The sequence below is a fragment of the Triticum urartu genome, chromosome 4A, assembly GCF_056163025.1.
Source record: "Triticum urartu cultivar PI428250 chromosome 4A, HENAU_Tu73, whole genome shotgun sequence".
In the NCBI taxonomy this organism is placed as follows: Eukaryota; Viridiplantae; Streptophyta; class Magnoliopsida; order Poales; family Poaceae; genus Triticum; species Triticum urartu.
This window is the reverse complement of record NC_141876.1, coordinates 316,947,614-316,962,304: the sequence shown is the minus strand read 5'-3', so window position 1 is coordinate 316,962,304 and position 14,691 is coordinate 316,947,614. Positions and strand designations below refer to the sequence as shown.

The following is a 14,691-nucleotide window of genomic DNA, read 5'->3' as shown; positions in this document are numbered from 1 at the left end:
CGGCTACCATCAAATAAAGATGGCAGAGTCAGACCAAGCCGCAACGGCATTCATCACACCATACGGCCCATTCTACTTCAACACAATGCCCTTCGGGCTCAAAAACGCCAGCGCAACATATCAGCGCATGATTCAGACATGTCTGGCAAACCAGATCGGCAAAATAGTGGAGGCATACGTAGATGATGTGGTCGCTAAAACAAGACATGTCGAATCTCTAGTAGACGACTTGAGGTTAACATTCGATAACCTCCGAACATACGACATCAAGCTCAACCCGGAAAAATGCGTTTTTGGCGTTCCAGCTGGAAAGCTCTTGGGCTTCATTGTATCCGGTAGAGGAATTGAAGCAAATCCAGCCAAGATCCGAGCTCTGTCACAACTGGATATCCCGAAGGACCTCAAACAAATACAAAAATTAACCGGATGCGTGGCGGCTCTAAGCCGCTTTATCTCCCGCTTGGGAGAAAAGGCCCTACCCCTTTACCGCCTCCTTCGGCGCACCAAACACTTCGAGTGGACGGATGCAGCCACGGCCGGACTAGACGAAATAAAAGCCATCTTGGCAACAAACCCAGTCCTGGCCACGCCAAACATTGGCGAACCAATGCTATTATACATTGGAACAACCCATCAGGTCGTAAGCGCAGTGCTCGTCGTCGAATGAGAAACGGACGGACATAAATTCCCCCTTCAAAAGCCGGTCTACTACGTGTCCACTGTCCTTACTCCGTGCAAGTCACGATACCTGCATTATCAAAAGATTGCGTACGCGGTATTTATGGCATCCCGGAAGCTGCGACACTACTTTCAAGAGTGTTCAATAATAGTAGCCTCGGAAGTGCCACTTAACGATATTATAAACAACCGCGACGCGATGGGCCGGATTGCAAAATGGGCCAGTGAGCACCTCCCGTCCGACATAACTTACAAGCCACAGCGAGCTATCAAGTCGCAAGTTTTGGCCGACTTTGTCGCAGAATGGACGGAGGCCGAACTCCCTAAAGAGTACGGCACATATTCAAACTGGATCATGCACTTCGACGGCTCCAAAATGTTGGACGGTCTAGGGGCTGGCATCATTTTGACATCCCCCACAGGAGACACAGTTCAATACGTACTCTAGATAACGTACACAGACTCCAATAATGCAGCCGAATATGAGGCCCTTTTACATGGTCTCCGGATGGCAGTATCCATGGGCATTCAACGCCTAGAGGTGCGCGGGGACTCGAACCTCGCAATATCCCAAATAAATGGAGTCTTTGATGCCAAGGATCCAAAAATGGCAGCTTATCGCAACGCCGTCCTAAAATGTCAGCTCGGTTCGAAGGGCTCGAATTTCACCATATAGCCCGGGAAAATAATCAGGCGGCAAATGTCCTGGCACGCATCGGCGCAAAACGCGATGTAGTCCCCCCCAACATCTTCTTGGAAGGGCTGTTCAAGCCATCCGTAGTATGGGAAGGGGTACCCGGAAATAATAGCCCGGACCCAACCACACTGCCTGACACCGAACACTTTGACATAATTGGAGGCTCTGCCAATGAAATAACACCTTCAACCCACGTAATAATGGTCGTCATCGCCCCGTGGACAGAACCATTCCTCGCCTACCTTACTAGGCAGGAACTCTCGGAGGACCAAAATGAGGCACGCTGCATAGTGCGGCGATCTAAAGCCTATAAAGTCCATGAGGAAGAGCTTTATAAGAAAAGCACTACCGGAGTCCTTCAAAGGTGCATCTCCGAAGAGGAAGGGCGGAACCTCGTGGCTGAAATTCATGCCGGACTCGGTGGTCATCACGCTGCAGCTCGGTCCATTGTAAGCAAGGCCTTCCGTACATGCTTTTATTGGCCGACGGCCCGGGCAGACGCCCATGACTTAGTCCAACGATGCGTCGGTTGCCAGCTTTTTGCAAACGAAAGCCATATGCCACCCACCGCCCTCCAAACTATCCCCATCACTTGGCCCTTCGCGGTCTGGGGGCTTGACATGGTTGGACCCCTTAAAGGCGGAACCCTCAAGAAAAAATACTTACTGGTCATGGTGGATAATTTCACCAAATGGATAGAAGCCAAGCCTGTTAAGACGGCCGAATCCGGACCGGTGATAGACTTTATATCCAGGTTTTACACCGTTACGGCGTCCCCCACAGCATCATAAATGATAACGGCACGAACTTTACAGCCGACGAGGTAAAACTCTGGTGCAAAAACATGGGCATCAAGCTCGATTATGCTTTCGTCTATCACCCACAAACTAACGGCCAGGTCGAACGTGCAAATGGTCTTATCATGAGCGGCATCAATCCCAGATTAGTGCGGTCCCTTAAGGAATCTAATACGCACTGGGTAGAGGAGCTTGACTCCGTACTCTGGGGGCTGTGGACCACGCCGAATCGCACCACCGGATACACACCATTCTTCATGGTGTATGGTGCAGAGGCAGTTTTGCCCTGCGACAAAATTCATGACTCACCTCGAGTGCGCATGTATGAAGAAAGAGAAGCCGAGCTCGATCGGCAGGACAGTTTGGACGCCTTGGAGGAAGAGCGTGATGTGGCAAAAGCCTGTTCTGCATTCTATCAACAGCAGGCTCGAAGATACCAAAGCAGAGAAGTACGGGCCAAAAATTACAACGTTGGCGAATTAGTTCTACGCCTATCGGACAAGAAAAAGGACAAACTCAAGCCCAAGTGGGAAGGTCCCTTCATAATTGACCAAGTCCTGACTGGTGGAGTGTACCGCCTGCGAGATGCATCAGATAACCGACTCGAGCCGAACCCATGGAACGCAGCCCGTCTCCGAAGATTCTATGCCTAGCGCCGGACTCTGTGTTCGTCTCCTTCCTCTGTCCATTTTTATATACTTTCTATCTTACATTTCTCTCCTTCTCCCCTCCCTCTCTCTTATAGCATTTAAAGGCTCATAAAGTGACGCGCTATCTGCGCTCATTAAACCTGGGGGCTTCTTTAAACAGAAGCTTATTTATACGGGCTTCATGCCTAACACACGTGTCACACTTCCACATGTACCTTTTATTCACCATTATATGCATCGATATGACGTATGTTTTGGCCAAGCTGGGTTGCCTGGCTCCTGTGCTTACCCCTACGTTCCCGATTGTTCGGCTAGGTGGTAAAGGGAGCACCTCTGCGATTGTTATTTCCGGGTTAGCCGGATGTGTACCTCAGACTGGGTGAAGCCGAAAGCTAGCGTTCTTAAGGGAATATTCGGTCGGTGAACTAAAGATGAACTTTTTTTCACTTATTTATCTATACACCCTAGATGTTTTTCCTGCATCTCTTTTCGCAGAATGGACATGCACTTTAGGGCATGCCTCCCAGGGAAAGGAAACCCTAACGGAACTATTCTCCCTGGAAGATGTTTCTTACTAACCATGTAATATAACATAACTAGTTGGGCACTTGTCTGTTCAAGCACTAATGACCCCTACGCCTGGTCTCCATGCATACCCCGGTTCTTATATAACTGCGAGGGTATTCAGACACACTCCGGACCGTCAGGTCCCGAGGTTGAAGCAAAAAGGTCAGCCATGACAAACGATCTACAATCCGGCTAGGAGGCATTACACATGTCAATTAAAATTACATAGTCAATCTGACTGATTGTATTCCTCTTCAATACCATCTGACAGGCTGTCTAGTTTATAGTCCTATTGGGAATACTTTGCGGCCAATTCTACTTGGCCGTATACTAAGCTCACAGGGATCTCCTTCCCATCGGGCCCCACAGGTCCGACCTCGGCCATGTGGTTTGGGTCAGCCTTCGTGTACCGCGTCTTCACCATGACCCAGGCCTCCCTGGCGCCTTGAAGGCAGGCCGACATCTTCCACAATCGGAAGCGCCGCCGCGCTCCCTTCAGCTTCTCTACAAGCTCTCCAAGGCCTTCGGGCATGGAGACGGATGGCCACAAGGCTTGGGCGACGCCTTGCATCACCTGCTGAACTCGCTCGTGCAGTTGTGAGAGCTCGGGAAGAAGGTCACCCGTAGAACCGGGCATTTCCTCTGCAGGACGACCTGTTAGCATACCTACAGACATTACTCTGTTAGTCGACTTCCTCGCCGAACTCTTTTTTCAAATTTCGTTTAAGAACTTACTAAATACGCCGCGTCGAAGCCGCCGATTCTCCTTAACGGAGTCCAACAGCGGGGCACGAACATCCTTCAGTTCAACGCCCAGCTTGGTGTTGGCATCTTGGAGATTGTTCTTCTCCCGCCTCACCTTTGTCAGCACACTCTCACCAGCCTTCAGCTGGCGTAGAAGTTGTTGCTCTTCCGGATTTAATCCGGTCCCATCTGCAATTTCATTTGTCAGATTTGCACCCACGCCACACTTCGCAAAATACTTATCTTTCGAAGCGTATATTACCAGAGGGGGTCTCCTTGGGCTCCCCTGCCGCGGCTAGTGCGGCCTCAAGTTGGGCTTTGCACTCTTCAAGCTCCTGGGACAGTAGGGTATTCTTTTCTGTAAGAACCTGCGTAACAAATTATCCATAAATTAGTTATTCTAACTGTTTCAAGTCTCGGGGGCTATTGGTATATATATAATTACCAAAATTTTCTTACCCGTATGTCTTTTACATATTGCTCCGTGGCTCTTGCTAGACCATTTTGAGCGGCACAGAGGTACGCATCTCCCGAATTGAAGGCATCCAATGCCTCTTGGGAGAAACAAGCGTCGCGAAGAACTGTCAGGCGACGCCTGTGGTTCATGGCACTCTCCACCTTAGAATTGGTGGCAGACAGCCTGTCCGCATCCTCTGTCGGAGGAGCGTCCGGTGCGCGCCCTGTGTTCGCCTCCGCTTCCGGACCAGGCTTTGGAGCCTGGCTGGTGGAGGCGCGATTGGCAACCTCTCCGGATATAGTCCGGCGAGGCCTCTTCGTCCTGAAGAGAGCAAGAGCGTTAATATGCATTGAAGGAATAACACCTGGGAATAAGATGGCGCGCTATACCTTTGCGCCGGCGTCTCAGTCCGGACCGCACTTCTTTTCAGCCCGCGGGGCCTTGCCACCCCTCGTTGGCTAGTCGCCGCAGGCTCGGCCTCCCGTCTCAAGGACCTCCCCTGCAAAACACGGTTGTCATACGGCAATCAAAAACACGCGAGGATAGATCCCTTTTCAAAGTGCTGGGACTTTGGTCTCAGTTACCTGTGAGGCTGGGAGTAGCCCTGGGTAATCGGCCGTAATGGCCACCAAGGCGTTGTCCTTGCTCAATTGATGAAACACCCCATCAATCAGCTCCACAGATAAGTCCGGATCCTCTGGAGAGGCCGGGTTGAGGGACCGTCCCGGATCCTTGGGTTATGGAGGAGGGCTGTTTAATTCTTTAACAGCCTGGCGCAGTTCCTGCGTTGAGGTTGTTAGACTGAATACTTAACGATGGGAATATAAAACGGATGGGCAAGTAAAAGTGTCCACTTACCCAACTTGGGGGATTGAACATAGAAAATCCACCCTGTGGGTTGACGTGGAGAAATTCCTCCTCTTCTCCCTTGTACAAAGCGGACAAGATCTTTATTAGAGCGGGAGCCGAATCCGGCCCCTTACGGCCGTGGCGGGTGGCGTCGTCCTCCCCGTTGAAGTCCCACATGCGGTGGCCTCTATACTGAAGCGGCTGCACCCCTCGCATGACGCATGCGGCCATGACCCCGATCATGGTTACTCTGGAATGAGCTAACAATCTTATCCGGCCCATTAGGTAAAGAACGTCCTTGTCACTTTCCCTCTGAGGGCTCCGTGGACGCCAGCTTAGGCGCTTCTTTAGGGGAGCACTGTCGAACTCAGGGAGGCCGATCCGGACAGGATCCGGCAGCGAGACGTCCTCTATATAAAACCATTCTGAAGGCCAGTCCTCGGACGCCTTCTTTGGGGTTCCGGATATATATCCGGTCCCGGCGATGCGCCTCACTTCGGCTCCACCCACTTGATATATTGACCCCTTCTGAGAACGGGGCACAAGGAAGAATAGCCTTTTCCACAGTGCGAAATGAGCCTCGTAGCCCAAAAACAGCTCGCAAAGGGCTACGAAGCCCGCGATATGCAATATGGAGGCAGGCGTGAGGTTGTGCAGCTAGAGGCCATAGAACTCCAGGAGCCCCAGAGAAACGGATGAATTGGAAATCCGAGCCCTCTTATTAAGTAAGGGACAAGGCATACCCGCTCTCCTTTGGAGGGATTGGGGGCGCTCTCTGCTTGCTCTCCGCCATTATAGGTGGCAAGTCCGGCTTGAACCGGGACCATATAGGGTGGGGGGAGAAATCCCTTGGTCTAGAGCATCACTAGCTCGCTGTGCGGGATGGAGCATCTCTCCCAATCTCCAGGCTAAGGGCTGGAAGGGCGAGAGGAGGAGCTGCGGCGGCCGGCCATGATAGAATGGACCTCTGTCGGATACGCTCTGATGAATACTCGCGGAGGGGAGAAGGTGTGGTTTGGATCTAAATCCTCGTCCCCTTAAATAGGCGGCTCATTCGGGCGGCTAGGGGTGTAAATGTAAAAACACCCTGACTTTTCGTATTCGTTTGACACACGGAAGACGGCCATTCTTGGGCGTAGAAGCCAAGGAGCGCTACATTACAAGAAACCGGACATTATTCAACAGGTACATGGAATTTGGAGGAGAACCCGCCTTGCAATGCCGAAGACAATCTGCGCGCCGGACTCATCGTCATTGAAGCCTGGTTCGGGGGCTACTGAGGGAGTCCTGGATTAGGGGGTGTCCGGATAGCCAGACTATACCTTCTGCTGGACTCCTGGACTATGAAGATACAAGATTCAAGACTTCGTCCCGTGTCCGGAAGGAACTTTCCTTGGCGTGGAAGGCAAGCTTGGCGATACGGATATGTAGATCTCCTACCATTGTAACCGACTCTGTGTAACCCTAGCCCTCTTCGGTGTCTATATAAACCGGAGGGTTTTAGTCCGTAGATACAACAATCATACCATAGGCTAGCTTCTAGGGTTTAGCCTCCTTGATCTCGTGGTAGATCTACTCTTGTACTACCCATATCATCAATATTAATCAAGCAGGACGTAGGGTTTTACCTGCATCAAGAGGGCCCGAACCTGGGTAAAACATCGCGTCCCCTGCCTCCTGTTACCATCCGCCTAGACGCATAGTTCGGGACCCCCTACCCGAGATCCGCTGGTTTTGACACCGACAGTGGCCATGGATCTTCCCACCCACCCAAGCCAGTCTATCAGAACAAGTCTCAGACTCAAGCTCCGAGGGTAGGTCCTCCCACTCCTTATCATCGTCCGCTCTCAGAGGTTACTTGCAACAAGTGTCAGCAGAAAGGTCACTATGCAAATAAGTGCTTCAACCAAAGGCGCCTTCCGCCTCCTCCTCCTATGAGGTCTTCAAGCAGTGGAGTGTTCAAACATAATCCCAAGTCTGCAAGGGTGAACGTTGAATGTAGATCAAGGAGAGGATTCTTCAGAAGTGTTCATGGGTAATCTTCCAGTTAATGTTATTCCTGCAAAAGTATTATTTGATACTGGTGCATCTATTTCGTTCATATCAAGACCTTTTGCATCCATGCACAATTTGCAAGCAGGAAAGAAAGGAGTCTGTATTTTTTTCAACTCCCATGTATAGCCAATAACAGACTTACCAGAAGTTGTGCATCCCAATGTGGCAAACATTTTGCTCGGGCTTGACTAATAAAAAGTAAAATAAGACAAGCATTTCAGATAAGTGAAATATTTAGATATTACTGTTGTACTATGATTATTAGAGCTATGACGTGCTTGAACCATCTCATCTTGTTTCTGTTCTGGAATTTGTTCTTTAGAAAACATTCAACTACTTGCTCATCTTCACAATAATGGATCCACCTTTGTGCCCGAGGTCCTTGAATGCATTCGATGCACCTTGTTGGAGGATGTCGTTGCGGTAAAGACTAAAGATATTGCATCTTTCACAATCATAGTGCAATGAGAGATAACAATCTGTTAGCAAGGCCTCTCATTGGGAAAAAAGCAATCAAAAGCGAGTGATGAATTTCATACCAAATGCACAAAAAATTAAAACCAATGTGCAGCACATAAATCATTGGCACAACGAGAACATGTATTAAATTCTATTTGCATAATTTTAAAAGGCCAGCAAAATGCATATCCCTATGCAGAAATTTGTAGTGAAGCTTTGCCTGTTGTACGGTGCCAATTGTGTTTTCACACAAGAAGCTTGTGATGCGGTCTGCTCCTGAATATGCATAGATTGTCTCTGACTTATAAAGGATCCAAAGCACATATGCTTGCATCACAGAACTATAAAGCTATGAGAAGCATTGTAGTGGAGTAATCATTTCGAGCAAATCAATAGCCATCATAATTCTTTCATTTTTTCTAATGATATATCATCCATATAGTTTCCTTACATTATACATAGAACGTGAGAACCCAAAATTATTATTCAAGCCTTATATACCATCTAACAAAATGCTATGCGTGTAGCATGTTTGACTCTATTATAAGTATATATCTGTTGAAGTTTGACATTAATTTAGAAAATATTGTGTACAAAACAAACATCCGTTGACAATTAAAATTGACCATAGGTGTTGTTTTCGATTGTCTTTTTCTGGATGTAAAAAAGCCAACATGCTATACGTGGGAGGCATAGTGGTTTCCAAGTTCGGCATAGTGGTTTGGATGGTCTAGAAGAGGAAATCGGATATGTGCATGCTGGGCATAGTGGTTTGTAAGCTCAGCAACAATCTCCTCACTACAGTTCTACACATTCAAAGGTTGCCAACTTGTTAATTTAAGTAGTTCGATAGTTCTGCAAAGCAAACTATTCATAATTGTAATTAGAACTCAAATGCATAGCATATTAGGATACCTATGCTCAACGTGGACATCAAGAGAAACCTGAAGAACGCCGGCAACTTGCAGGCTGCCCCTACATGCTTGGTATATACATACCTTCATTGTTGCTCTGCCTCTCTTTGGGAATTTATGGAGTCCTGGTGTTGATTGCTAATGCATGCTGCAAGCAGCTAGCATACCACCATGGCGTGAGCACTGACCTGGTAAACTTCATGAAACACCAATCCATCTGCAGGAGGAAGATGCACATGAAGAAAGGATCCAACTATGGGAAAAGAGTAGATCACTAACCAAATTGAACAACGTGTACCTCATCGATCTTGTATGTCTCCAGGTTTGTGATCACAAGACCCAATCCGGCAATAAGGCTTGTAATTCCAAACAAACCAAGAAGATTTAAACAGTGAGAACCAAAAATTAGGCATCACAAAGACAAACAAAGGGGAACTCAACACTGACACCCAAAATTAAGCATTAGGTCAAGAAGCATGCTTACATCAATCTGGTTATGCAGGTAACGCGGAAGCTTCGCTGGCATGGTGGGCATGTGCAACGGATGGCAACGAAGATACAGGCGGGGAGGCGGGGATGGTCGGCGCTGAGGCCGGGCTTCTCCGTCACGTAGTCCACCTCCACCTGCAATAAACCATGGCGTTTGGCATGACTCGAGCGGATTACGGGGCGGCGGAACCGGAGCTCGCCTGGGGGCGGGGGTCGGGTTCGTGGTGGGCACTCTCCTCGAAGCCCTCGCCGGCTCCTGTGGCACTGCTCTTCCTGTCCCTGTGGCGGTAGCGGCGGCAGGGGTGGCCGCGCTCGGTGTCCCGCGGGTCGGCTCGCCAGCGGGGGTGGCGGTGGGCATGATCGTCGTCCGCACTTAGCAGAAGCGAACGAGGCGACCCCCTCCTCCTCGGTGCCTCCGCTGCGCTCCTCTCTCTGGCGACAACGACATCTGGCAGGAGATAGACGAGATCAGGAGCGAGGGGTCGGGGAGAGGTGGGGCCGATGGGACGTGCGATGATGGGTGGGAGCGTGGGCTAGTTTTTCGGGTTTGTATATGCATGCGGGATCGAGCGTTTTTTACTGCGTGATGGGTGGGAGGAGGTCGATCGGGGCTATTTATTTTTCAATCATGGCTTTTCTGTTTTTTGTTTTATGGCGCGGAGAGAGAGGGAATCGTAGGAGGGTGGGATGGAGGGGAGCGAGGCGATCGTGAAGGCTAAACCATCGAGGTTGAACCATCACGACGTTCGATTTTCCATTAATAGTAGAGATATACAAGCTTCTGCCAATGTGGATACCTCTGCTTGGACTCAATAAGCACCTCACTGATGTAGTAAACCGGCCGCTGAACCGGATGCCCCTTGCCTGATTCCTTCCTTTCCGCCACAATGGCTACACTGACAGCTCGGCTATTGGCAGCCACATATAACAACAAATGCAGCTTATCAATGGGAGCAGCAAGAACCGGCGGCTCAGCCAACTTTTTCTTCAGGGCCTCAAACGCCTTATAAGCAGCAACACTCCAAACAAAGTGATCTGTCTTGTTCATCATCCGGTAAAGAGGGATGTCCTTCTCACCCAACCGGCTTAAGGCTGCAATACGACCCGCCAAACGCTGACCATCATTGATACACGCCGGTTTAGCCATTGAGGTGATAGTCTTTATCTTCTCTAGGTTAGCTTCAATACCTCGTTCTGAAATCAGAAAACCCAAGAGCTTGCCTGCTGGCACACCAAAGACACACTTGGCCAGGTTAAGCATCATCTTGTTGACCCGGAGATTATGAAAGATCTCTTTCAAATCATCTATCAAGGTTTCCTTCTTCCTGGACTTCACCACAATATCATCCACGTAGGCATGAGCATTGCGCCCAATTTGATCATGAAGACAATTCTGCACACACCGCTGGTAAGTCGCCTGGCCCCGCTTGAGCCCAAAAGTCATAGACACGTAACAGAAGGCTCCAAAGGGAGTGATGAAGGCTATTTTCTCCTAGTCCTTAACTGCCATCTTGATCTGATGATAACCAGAATAAGCATCCCAAAAACTCAAATGCTCACACCCACTGTAGCATCAATAATCTGATCAATACAGGGGATAGCAAAGGGATCAATCGGACAAGCCCTGTTTAAATTCATATAATCCGCACACATGCGCCAGGTGCCGTTTTTCTTAAGCACCAGCACCGTGTTAGCCAACCACTCAGGATGAAAAACTTGAACAATGAACCCAGCCGCCAAGAGCCGGGCTACCTCCTCACCAATAGCCTTACGCCTATCTTCATTTAAACGGCGAAGAAATTGCTTGACGGTTTAAACTTTGTATCAATATTGAGAGTGTGCTCAGCGAGTTCCCTCGGGACGCCTGGCATATCTGAAGGCTTCCATGCAAAGATGTTCCGGTTCTCATAGATGAACTCGATGAGCGCGCTTTCCTATTTCGGATCCAGATTAGCACTGATGCTGAACTGCTTGGATGAGTCGCTAGTAACAAAGCCAACTAGCTTAGTGTCATCTGCTGACTTAAACTTCAACAAGGGGTCAACATTATCCCTGTAAAATTTCAACTCTTCTATTGCACAAACAGATTCAGCATAAGCGGCATCACCTTCTTCACACTCCAAGGCTACCTTGCGACTTCCATGCACTGTGATTGTGCCCTTGTGACCCGACATCTTAAGCTGTAAGTAAACATAACAAGGCCTTGACATGAATTTAGCGTAAGCCAGCCGTCCAAACAAAGCATGATAAGGGCTCTTGATTTTAACCACTTCGAAGGTCAGTGTCTCAGGCCTAGAATCATACTCATCCCCAAAGGCAACCTCCAAAGATATTTTACCCACTGGATATGCCGACTTACCAAGCATCACACCGTGAAAAACAGTGTTTGACGGCTTAAGATTTTTGTCGGTCAATCTCATGCGACGGAAAGTTTCATAGTAAAGGATATTGATGCTGCTACCTCCATCCATGAGCACTTTAGTGAACTTCTATCCTCCAACCTGAGGTGCCACCGCTGGCTCAACGACGTTCACTGCCATTTTATGGAGCTTCTGATCCCGCTAACATAAACTCGTGGTGACGACGTGGTACTGTCCACTATTCAATTGCTTTGGGTTACTATGATAACCAGACTGCTACTGATTCTCCTGATTATTCTGTTGATTGTAACCTCCTTGATTGCCTTGGCCTTGAAAACAGGTATTTGAACTGCCACCTCCATGACCCGGATCCTGAACCGCCATTTGGGCCATGGTTATTCTGGAAAAGATGGGAATTCCTGAACTCTTTCATGATAAAACAATCCTTCCACAAATGGACAGATGGCTTCTCATGTGTTCCGTGCTTCGGACACGGCTGATTCATTATTGCCTCGAGGTTGAATTTTGTCCCTCCAGACTGAGCCGTCCTCCCCTTGTGACACTGGTTACCATTCCGCACACCAGTTTTGGCAACGAAGTTTAAATTACCGTCGGCTCTATGCTTACCGTTGCCACCCTGATTGGCCGGGTTGTACTGCTGCCCCTTCATGCCGCTACTCTTTTTCCCTTACCCGGCCTTTCATCATCAGACTCGGGGTCCTTGGTACTATCAGAGTCGGCATACTTGACAAGGGCTGCCATGAGCTCCCCCATGTCGCTTCAATGGCGCTTAAGACGCCCAAGCTTCTGTTTGAGAGGGAGGAAACGACAATTTTTCTCCAACATTAAAATTGATGAGTCGACATTGATATTATCTGATGAGTGTATGATAGTTGAGACCCGGCGCACCCAGTTGGTTGTTGACTTGCCTTCACCTTGGACACAAGAAACCAAATCCACGATTGGCATAGGCTTCTTGCACGTATCTTTAAAATTTTGAATAAAACGGGCCTTCAGCTGCGCCCACAACCTGATGGAGTTGGCGGGCAGCCCCTTTAACCAAGTAAGAGCCGGCCCTTCTAACATCATGGTGAAATACTTAGCACACACTGCTTCACTAACATCCAGCATCTCCATGGCCATCTCATAACTCTCAACCCAAGCCTTAGGAGGTTGATCTGCCATGTAATTAGGCACTTTGCGAGGACCCTTGAAATCCTTGGGCAAGTGCTCGTCACACAGAGCCGGCACTAAACAGGTCACAACCAAGGTTCTAGTGGTCACGCCTGTCTCTACTGAGGTTGTCGGCTAAACCGGAGACAGTCGATGAGCCACTTGCTGAGCTGCCAGCTTGGCCTCCCAACGCGCCCTGCCTTGACCCACCAGGGTCTGAGCATTGGCATTGCCGTGCGCCGGATTACCGCAATGTTCACTGCTTGAGACCGTTGGTTCGTCAATGTGCCTGCTATAACTCTGGCTTGGACGAGGGGTTGAATGGATCCGCTCGTGTAGCGACCCGACCTCAAACGGTCAAGTCTCTGTGCTTCAGTGTCATCCCTGGATCGGTAATGCTGACACACACAGTACTCAAGGATTTATAACAGAGTAGCAATCACACACTTATTACATCGGATGTCTGCAAAGAGAACTTATTACAATAAATATGGCTTAAGGCCATCTAATACGATAACAACGGAAGGCTTGGAAGATAAAGTGAGTCAATCAACTCCAATAGCATAGCTGAGCTGCACGGCAACGACCTAACGAACCTTACACCTCGTCTGAAAAATCTGCAACATAATACGTTGCAGCCCGAAAACGGGTCAGCACATGGAATATGCTGGCAAAATAACACAGTAAAGCAGGAACGGAATAATGCTATCACTACATGCATATTTGGCTGGTGGAAAGCTCTATGGTTATAGTTTTGCGAAAAGCCAATTTTTCCCTACAACAAAGAAATAGATTTTAACTTAAATATCATGGTAGTTGAAACATCATTGAGAAGGTTCCTCCAATTCAATCCCAATTAAGGTGATTAACAACCCAAAAATATTATTTTTAGGGTGATAAGATACATAAGATACTCCAAGTACTAGATACTCAAGATTGTCCATAACCGGGGACACGGCTAACAATGATTAGTTTATACACTCTGTAGAGGTTTGTGCGCTTTTCCCCACAAGACTCGATCTCCTCTGTTGGTTTTGTCGCACTACAGGGTGTTTGAGAAACGGATGACCGAGACATAGTCTTTCAGAAACATTAACTCTCTACTCAGGGCAGACCATACCAAACCTACAAACCCACTACCTGCTGATCCACCTCTTCAAGGGCTTCACGTAACTTACTCAACTATGCTAGAGCCCATAATAGCTTGTGGCTGCACATGTAAGTTTCTAGCATGAATAATCTCAGCTCCCTCTGAGCCTGGGTGGCGGTCCATAGGAAGATCACACGGGTACTCCGGGATTTCCAAAAATACAGGCAGCATTGGGCACTCCGGTGCCTCAATCCACCCATATGTGTATTTAAGTTGTCACCTTAAGTTGAACCATTAATTAACAATCTCACATCTGTCATGGATTTCATTCACCCAAACCACGTCTACGAGCATAGCATAGCAATATAAGCAACGCGTAGAAGTAACTCCCAGGTGTTTGAATGTAACAGGGTAATAGGTTCTACCTCATCATCTACTTCCCAACCCACATGTTAATGACATCCTAACCATGCAATGTTTGAGGATTGGAACTAATGCATAAAAACTGGGTGATAAAGGGATATGATCAAAGTGTTACTTGCCTTGCTGACGATCCGCGTAACCTAGAGTCTCCAAATAACACGCTTCGCTCTCCGGGAATTCTATCGTAAACAAACAATAACTTACATAAGCAATCTAGCTAAGAAACACGTCTAAATCTCAAATAAGAAGATCTAGCCAGAAAGTTCAACTTAAGAACTCCGGTTTACAA

At 48.4% G+C, this 14,691-nt stretch overlaps 1 protein-coding gene across 2 annotated transcripts; it reads right to left on the bottom strand.

Moving 5' to 3' along the window:
• Positions 1–3,583: 3,583 nt before the first annotated feature.
• LOC147975696 (uncharacterized) lies at positions 3,584–9,883 on the bottom strand. 2 transcript variants are annotated; one of them, XM_087518317.1, is made up of 10 exons: positions 9,352–9,883; positions 9,166–9,223; positions 8,952–9,084; positions 5,449–7,939; positions 5,175–5,372; positions 4,980–5,089; positions 4,593–4,911; positions 4,396–4,501; positions 4,125–4,322; positions 3,584–4,055 (listed from the first exon to the last, which is right to left on the bottom strand). In XM_087518317.1, the coding sequence occupies exons 7-10, from the start codon at positions 4,737–4,739 to the stop codon at positions 3,679–3,681; spliced, it is 828 nt and encodes a 275-aa protein (XP_087374443.1). In that variant the 5' UTR covers positions 4,740–4,911; positions 4,980–5,089; positions 5,175–5,372; positions 5,449–7,939; positions 8,952–9,084; positions 9,166–9,223; positions 9,352–9,883; the 3' UTR covers positions 3,584–3,678. The 2 variants fall into 2 exon arrangements, with proteins under 2 accessions (XP_087374443.1, XP_087374442.1); XM_087518316.1 differs by having other exon boundaries at positions 5,175–9,084.
• Positions 9,884–14,691: the final 4,808 nt, after the last annotated feature.

What these genes read in the sequence shown, in the direction of transcription:
- LOC147975696 (XM_087518316.1), bottom strand. Translation starts at nt 4,739, where the DNA reads ATGAACCACAGGCGTCGCCTGACAGTTCTTCGCGACGCTTGTTTCTCC. An exon ending in GCCCAAGGAGACCCCCTCTG is followed by an intron (nt 4,323 to 4,395) that starts GTAATATACGCT and finishes ATGAAATTGCAG; the next exon opens with ATGGGACCGGATTAAATCCG. An exon ending in GCTTCGACGCGGCGTATTTA is followed by an intron (nt 4,056 to 4,124) that starts GTAAGTTCTTAA and finishes TAATGTCTGTAG; the next exon opens with GTATGCTAACAGGTCGTCCT.